The 8,710-nt window shown below is 39.1% G+C and overlaps 1 protein-coding gene across 1 annotated transcript in view; it reads right to left on the bottom strand.

The window, feature by feature from the left end:
• Positions 1 to 8,710, bottom strand: part of LOC122810735 (adhesion G protein-coupled receptor E5-like) — a 236,977-nt gene that overhangs the window by 158,016 nt on the left and 70,251 nt on the right. Inside the window, exon 4 of the mRNA XM_044082298.1 lies at positions 5,262 to 5,429. Within this exon, the coding sequence (XP_043938233.1) occupies positions 5,262 to 5,429 (168 nt within the window). The remainder of the gene's footprint in view (positions 1 to 5,261; positions 5,430 to 8,710) is intronic.

Here is an 8,710-nt window from a genome sequence, read left to right as displayed (position 1 = left end):
GCTCCTTATCATTTTCGGGGTTATTCACTGCCTTAATGTCCTTAAAGCCTCCTCAAGGGGTTTCAGTTCCTGCTCCTCCTTGGTCCTCTACTCCCCTTAAAAGGGCTAGAGAACAGGATTCTTCTGAGGATTAGTCGGATTCTCCTGAGTAATCCCTGACTTATTCTACTCAAATTCCTTCTCCTTTGGACTTTGGGTCAGAGGAGGCAGAATCAATTAGTCCTGATGTTCCTTTGGAGGAAATTTCCTTTGGTGACACACTCTCTAGGATGATGGACTTTTTTTAAGTGGGATTGTGCTCAGGTCTCTGATATTCATAGGAGGTACTGAGTTGCTACAGTTAGAATCTCCTAAACCTATGCATATTCCACCTGTTCTGGCTGCTTTGCTGGATGCTTTTTCCAATGACTGCCATGCACCTGGTTCTCTCCCTCCTGATTTTAAGAACCCTGACAAGTTTTGTAGGGTGCCTGAGGATTGTTATGCTTTACATAAGTGTCCTACCACTGACCCCTCTGTCTGTAGCCTCTGATAAGCCATTTCAACTGCTTCCTTCATCAAAGTTATTGCCTTCTGACAAGGACACCAGAACAATGGAAAGTCTGGGTAAAAAAGGTTTATACTTCTCCTCACCTAGCTTTTAGAGATCTTAATTATCAAACAACTATGAATAAGTATGTGTTGGCTCTTCTTGCTCAGGCCTGTCAACTTATTTCTGATTTTCCAGACTCTGAGGGTAAAACCTCTTTTTTTTTTCTTGCTAGGGACTTCCTCTCAAGTCTTTTGTCATCCTATTAAATGTAGCTATGATATGGCAGATGATTCTTCTAGGGCTGCTGTTTTGGTAGTTATAAGGAGGTATTCTTGGCTTAGACATCAACCTCTACCTGATGATATTAAAGCTAAATTGATGGATGCTTCTCTGGATTCTAAACTTCTGTTTGGGGAAGCCCCGTCTGGTTTGTTAGTTGTTCAGGATAAGGGTAAGGCCTTACAAGAGCTTAAACATGCTTTTGTTTCTCCTGTGCCTAAATTTCAGATAAACAACCCCACTAAGCCTGCCTTTGTTTGTAGGCAATCCCACCCTTCTACTAATGGTAAGAAGCATGGCAAAAGGCCTCCTTCTGCTAAAGTTACTCAGTTTTCAGGAACACCAAAGCCTTTCTTTCTGGACAAACTAGGCCCTGTATGACTATACATCTATTTCCAGTCACATTCCTCTTTCTCTTATCCTTTCTCTTTCTCTTCCTGTTTGGCTTCAGATCACTCTGGATTCTTGGGTTCTGTGGATTATTCATCAGGGGTCTTCACAGTGTGGAAATACCATCCTCCTTTTATGGATATTCCTCATCCTCCTCTGGAACAACTTCCCTTTTTACCAGAGGTTCTTCAAAATCTCTTGACTCAGGGTAATATTCAAGAGGTGCCTGTGTCCTAAAAGGGGAAATGGTTCTACTCCAGACTGTTTCTAGTAACCAGAAAAGAGGGTATTTGGAGATCTATTCTAGAACTCTCTCATCTCAACACTTTTCTAAAAGTGCCTTCCTTTTGGATGCTGTCCCTTTAGATTATGTTTCCTCTCTTGCTCCCTCAGAACTATATGGTATCTTTGGATCTCAAGGATGGTTATCTCCATATTCCGATCCATCCTCTTCTCAGGAAGTTTTTGCATTTCTCTATTGCTTCCTGGCATTTTCAGCTTTCTGCTTTGGCTGTTGGCCTTCCCACCATCCAAGTGTGTTCACCAAATGCCTAGTTCCTGTGATTGCTTTTTGCAGGCTTCAAGGGATCCAAATATTTCCTTACTTGGATGAGCTGTTGATTTAGGTGTCCTCTCCAGAGACACTCTTGCAAAATCTTCATTTTGCCATTTCCCTTCTTCAGAGCCAGGGGTTCACTAAAAATTTCAAAAAGTCTGTAACTCCTTCTCGGATCATGTTTTTCTGGGTTGCAGGATTCAGACAGTGCCAGTGCTTACATCCCTGCCCCCTCCGAAGGCCTTAACTCTAATTTCTTTCTTTCACACTCTTCTTCCTCTGGTTTACGTTACCACCAGGAAGTTTCTGAGGCTCTGGGTTTCATGGCATCCATCATTCCAATGCTCCCTCTGGTCAAACTTTACAAGAGAAAGCTTTAGTGGTTTCTGAAGCCAGGGTGGCTTCAACATGCACATCTTCTAGACTTTGTAGTTCCTTTTCTTACTTGTCTCAGACAGGAACTTCACTGGTGAATTCAGCAGTTGTCTGTGAATCCAGGGTCCCTTTTCATCCCCCTCTTCCCTCTCAGGAATTGTTCGCAGACACTTCAAACATGGGATTGAGGGTGACAATTGGCTCCCTAAAGGTATAGAGGGCATGGTCACCTCATCAGCAGATGGAGCACATCAATGTCAAAGAGATGAGAGCTCTTCTGCTGGCTCTTCAGGCCTTTCAGTCTCTTTGTCTCCAGGGCCTCTCAATGTTTTCACAGACAATACCACAGTGATATGGTATATCAACAAAAAGGAGGAATGAGATCTTATCTTCTTTACCAGTTGGCACTTCTGGTATGGGATCTTGCTGTCAAGTATCTAGTGACTCTTCAGGGTATTTATATCCCTTCCAGTCAGAACACTGTGGCAGACACTGAGCAGGTCCTTAACTCAATCCCATGAATAGATGCTTCACAGGGATGTGTTTCTGGACATTATCCAACAGTGGGGTACTCCTTAAGTGGATCTTTTTGCCTCCCCTCTAAACAGGCAATTTTCTCTGTTTTATGCCAGAGTACTGGATCCTCTGGAATGGAAGGTGAACACCCTCTTATTTTCTTGGATACAGACTTTTGTATGCATTCTCTCCCCTTCCTCTCATTCTGAAAGTCCTGTTCAAAATTCAACATGGTAATCCCAAAATCTTGTTGGTTACTCCTTTTTGGCTGCAACAGCACTGGTTCCCTCTTCTTCTGCATCTAGCCAGGGGAAATCATTACAAGTTACCTCACAGAATGGATCTAATCACACAAGATAAGGGATGTCCACCTGTCCATGCTTCAACTGATACTGGGTGATAGGATTTTGATTCTTCATAGACACTTTTTTTCTCAGGATATGCTGCAAGTCCCGCAGGAGGCCAGGAAACCTACTACTAGGAAATCCTACTTAGACAAATGGAAGATGTTTTCTTTTTGGTGACTATCTCATAACATGGATCCACTTACTGTGGATGTTCCTTTGGTTCTCTCTTATTTGTGTGAGTTGCTCAATGCTGGTTTGGCCTAGTCTTCTGTTAAGACCCACCTATTAGCTATATATGCTTGTCTGCTTTTTTTCTGTTCCTTTAGCTACTAGATTTGAGGTGAAACAATTTCTTAAAGGTGTTCTTAATATTAGATCTCCCAGGAAGCCAGTTCCTCCTCCTTGGGATCTTAATTCTGTTTTGGAGAAGTCGACACAAGCTCCCTTTGAGCCTGCTGCTTCAGCTTCTTGCAACATTGTTCCTGGATGACTGTTCTTTTCTTAGCTCTTACTTCTGCCAGATGGCTGTCTGAGTTGCAGGCCTTTATGGCTTGTACTCCTATTTGATTTTTCATGAGGACAAAGTGCCCTTATGCACTAACCCTTGTTTTATGTCAAAGGTGGTTAATGAGCTATCACATAATAAGTCTATTAATCTGCCTACTTTTGCCCCTCTCCAGAAACTGACAGTGAGAGGGTGCTGCATAATTTGGACATGCATAGGCAACTTAGGCTTTATTTGGATTTGACTAATGCTATTAGAAAATCTGATCATTTATTTGTTTCTTTTCATCCTAGATCTTTCGGACTTGCTGTATCCAAGCAAACTATTTATTCTTGAATTTCAAAGGCTATTTCCTTTTGTTACACTTTTCATAGCAAGAGCCTTCCTTCTTCAATTAAGTCTCATTCTACTACAGCTGTGGCTTCTTCTGGTGCTTTTTTCAAAGGCTTAGATACTAATTATATTCTTGCAGCAGCTACATGGACTTCTGTGCATATCTTTAACAAGCACTACAAATTGGATGAAATCTCTAGAGCTACGTCTGGTTTTGCTAGTTCAGTTCTTCAGGCCTTTTAGGGGACTCTTCTGTTCCTTTCCCCTCCCAAGTTTCCTTTTCAGCTTTGGCACGCTCCCATATGTTAGAATACTGCAGCAGTGAATGTAAGGACATAGTACAGTTGTGTAAAATCTTACCATAACTGTAGATGTCCTTGCCTTCACTGTTGCAGTATTCGCTCCCTCCCTCCATCCCCTTATTTATTTGCCTTCCTGGATGTACAGGTTACCTCTTGAGTTCCTTGGACAGGTGTTCCTCCTGGGGCAATCAGTTCTGTTTTTGGTAGGCCTGAATGTCACCTTCATCCCCTACATTATGCAAGGAGCTTCTGGGTTATACTCAGCATACATTTAAAGCAACAGGAGTCTTTGGTAAACTGTCCGGGGATTGGGCTTCCTGGTAGGGAATCCCATATGTTAGAATACTGCAGCATTGAAGGCAAGGGCATCTACTATTATGGTAAGATTTTTATACAACTGTACTTTTCTTAGCAGATGTCTGTCAACATCACTGGTGTACATTTAGGATCCCACTGTAGTGCTGCACTGTTAGCTATAAGCTGTAAACTTAACCCAATTCCCAGAGACTCTTCTTGTATCCAGAAAGACATTATTTATCTGTTTTTGTTTACTAAACAGGTTACTGTAGTTTCATTGTGTCAAAGCATCCTGTACAGGGCAGAATGGGGAAGACACACTCTGCATTATTGTCCCCAAACCTGTTAATTGTAGCAGTCATTCATTTTAAGCAGCACATCTTTAGGATAGCTGAAGTAACTGCAGTACTCAGAGAACCTTCAATGAGATGGTGAAACGTAATCTAAACAAAACTGCCTCAGTAGGTTAGGAGTGAATCCAAGTCCCAGGAAGTGAGTGGCAGCAACACTAGAATTGTCATTTTATGAGCATGTACCTCTCATCTGTTATCCGTTCACATCATAGTGCCAAAAAATGGAGACTCTTTTGACTCACTTAAGACATTGATTCAAAAAGTCATTTGAGAAGGCTTGCATTAAAATACAAATCAGTATAAATCTGCAGACAACTGAAGATATCCAATTTATGTATAACATTTTCCTCATTGTGAGGCTCAACAGAATGCCTCACAGCTATCACTGTACCTGTTTACCAGATGTGAATGCAACACCATCATATTATGCTCTAACAAAATTACATTTTTGTACCAGTCTAAATGACATTACCTACCTTAATTTCATAGAGAGCCATTAATACAGCAAAGCTGCTCAGATGATTACACTGACAGGTTACATTGCTTCCTTCATAAACTGTTTCACAGCCCTCATAAGACCAAAATGCTTGTGCTGCTTTATTATTCAGAAAAGCACACCTCATTTCCTGGTTATCACCCTTCGCCTAGAAGCACAAGAATAATGTGTTAAAATGCATTTTATTTAAAGACGAAGTGAGAATTTTACAACAGAATATAGCAGTACAAAACAAATACAGCTAATACATACATTAGTTGTTTTGATATATCAGAAGGATGTACAGTACAAGAAATATTGCTTTGAAATCATGCACAAAACTATTACTGCGACATACAACTCCCAATTAAGCTGTACTACTGAAGTACCTCTGATATACCACATACCATTGCTTTGGTTCAAACATGTAGCATTGTGGCCTTTCTAAAAAATACTATCAGGCAGTGCATAGCAAGTTCTCGCACAGATTAATAACCTGTTAATTATATATGCACCTTGTTACATAGTGCACGGTATTTCAAAAATATCAGTTTGTTTTATTTTGTGAGCAGGCAAAGAAAAAACAGGATCAGTTACTTGTTAGTCATGATTAAGGACTGCAAACATGGCAATGAATGGGTGCTGCTAAAAATAAAATTTTGACTGCCATTTCCTTTAAAGTGGTTCATCTCCCACACCTCACCATGTAAAGGACTTGGTCCCACCAACTCCATAGCAAAGTATTCTTACCCTATGTTACTGCAATTTAAAGGGATAAAAAATGGTTTAAATTATTAAAATAATTACTATTACTAATTTTGGAAATTCTGGCTCAGCACTGTAATTTTCAATACCCATCTGGGAACAGACCCCAACTAAATTTTGTAGTAAAAAATTATCAGTTTTACTGCAGTCAAGTACCCAGTAAACATACCAACTTGTGCTCACTGTACCTTACAATCAGTTCACTTTCAGCTTTAATACCCCAGTTTCCTTAGGGTAGAAGCTAATGACCTGAGTAAAACTGCACAGCTAGCAAACTTTAGTAAACATAGCACATTAGCTCATATAGCAGCTGCACAATGTTTTTAACTTTACCATGTTTTAAAAAGCAAATGATCTTTGGATTTTTAAAACTCCTGTTACAAAGCCATAGAAATGTCATTGAAACCAAATATAACTATATTTGTTTCTAAATATTCTAGATTTACCTAGAGCTTGCAGCAATGAAACTACAGGTAACTATGTATTTTCTAAATTCTACACTTACCTACAGTTAGCAGCAAGGATATCAAGACAGAGAAGTCACCCTTTGTTTTGACAAACAGGGTTTAATTGGTGGCCTGTGTGCACCTGGTCAGCAGTGGACTGAAATAAAGGAGTGATCAGCATGTTGGTAGTCTTTATCAGAGAGGTGGAGGCCTCTTTTCCTTGTTGGCTTGACATCAATAGATACTTGGAGAAGGATACCCTCCCATTTCAGTCTAATCTGTGCTATCCAGATGTCTCAGAGTATGCACGCACATAAAATGCATGCATCCTTTTTTGCACCCATATTTATGTTGCTATATAATTTTGTGTGGGGTTATGTATATGACAATCCAGAAATAGCCTCTGTCTACAGTGTGACAAATATAAAGGATATTTCCTTCTGACCATTTCCATTAGAGACAGCTGTTAAGGGAGAAATGGGCAAATAAAATATTCATTTTCTTTCAGGCAAAATAAAAATCTCTTTCCTTGATTGCTAAGCCTAAAGGGGATACAGGGTGTTCAAAATTAAACAAAAAGTTTAATACTACAAAAATGAACTGTTTAATATACTTGCATAGTGGGAATACATTACTATAAGTGTCAGATAAAACAGATTCCTGTTTCTGTGAGGTTTTATTTATAATGTCATAATTTATAATTCATCTGTTACTGATTCTGTGAATTGTCCTAATAGTCACTGATTGTGGTTTACCTAAAAATTAATGAGATGAAAGAGAAAATGGTTGTTGTTTAGCTCGGTACTTCATATTCTACCTCCTCTTCCTTTTAACATTTTTTTAAGAATGAGATGGCAGCAATGTATTGCTCATTTAAAGAACATTACTCCATTATACATAAATGAACAGTCTATGTGGTTCTAGTATCCATGTGTTCACTTGCTTGTGAACTTTAGTTTACTGCCCTGGCAAATTATATAAAACAGTAGAGAAGGGCACTAGACAGACTGTGAGGAGGTCTGGGCTATAGGCTAGATTAGAAAGGACTGAGTGAGGTTGAAGGCAGGTAGAAAGGCATGATAACTCCTGGAATGGCTATGATGAGAACTGGGTTGTCTTGGTAGTACCATGGTGTTTTTATTTTCTTGAGAAACCAATCAAGAGTAGATTCTCAGTGAAATCCAGGTCTTTACATTGATTTCCTATCCAGTCCCAAAATATTATGATTTCCAGTAAGATGGCAAGGGGGGACAGATAGCTATCAAATAAATGCAGATTTAATTGTACCCTTTCAAAAACAGGTTATAATGCAACCGAATTAACTTTGGCTATTGCAAATATACATATCATTTATTCCTTCTAAAAACAATGTTAATGCAAAATTAATTATTTTAAAATCAGATACAAGTGATCAAACTATGATATGACAATTTCCACATTCTTCAAACCATGTTTAACACTTTACATCATATATGTTTAATTAGATTATGGTATGGCAGATTTAAAAAAATTGAAGCAAGATTAGAGTATGTGAAACAAGTTTTTCACATTTTACAGATTCCTTCCTTTATAAACAGAAAACTTTCTTACCTCATTATCTAAATGCAAATTGCATACCAGTGAAATTAGGTGAAAGGACATAGCCAAGGCTACTTAAGGCACTTTACCAAGTTTAGCCTGTCTATAAACTAATTTATGTTTTGTTTACTTGTCCACAGTAATGAACATAACTACTTGCAACTTGCTGCGCTGCCTAAAAAATATGTGCGTACATGCAGGGCTACCACATTTATACTTACTAGCGACAACAGTACCCCTTATTAAGGTCAGCAAACAGTGTACTGTTACATAATGTGCAGGATAATGTCCACCACTGGATACTGAGCATTCACATGGGCTGCCTGATGAGACTGTACTCTGTAGTACTTAAAATGGCTGCACGTGTTTTGCTTTGTGAAACTTTTCAGATGTTTAGAGTAATTTTTATAAAGCTATAGGTAATACAGAAAATGCAACTTTCTTGTACAGGTTTGCATGACCGAGCTTTCTTTTTACCTCAATCAGACATCCAGTCCTTTGAGTCTGAGACCCTCACTTTAAAACTTTTTGATGCAGGTGTTTCTGGACTAGTAACCTGCACAACAGTGCATATGTTTAGATGGCCATTACGCTAAGCAGTATTTTCACTTTCAATGTCATTAACAAAGTTATGCTGTCTCTGGATAATATGATTAGTCAT

This window comes from Protopterus annectens, chromosome 9.part0 (assembly GCF_019279795.1).
Source record: "Protopterus annectens isolate FY-2018-M chromosome 9.part0, PAN1.0, whole genome shotgun sequence".
Taxonomy (NCBI): Eukaryota; Metazoa; Chordata; order Ceratodontiformes; family Protopteridae; genus Protopterus; species Protopterus annectens.
The sequence above is the reverse complement of the archived record's forward strand: the minus strand, read 5'-3'. Positions and strand labels throughout refer to the sequence as shown.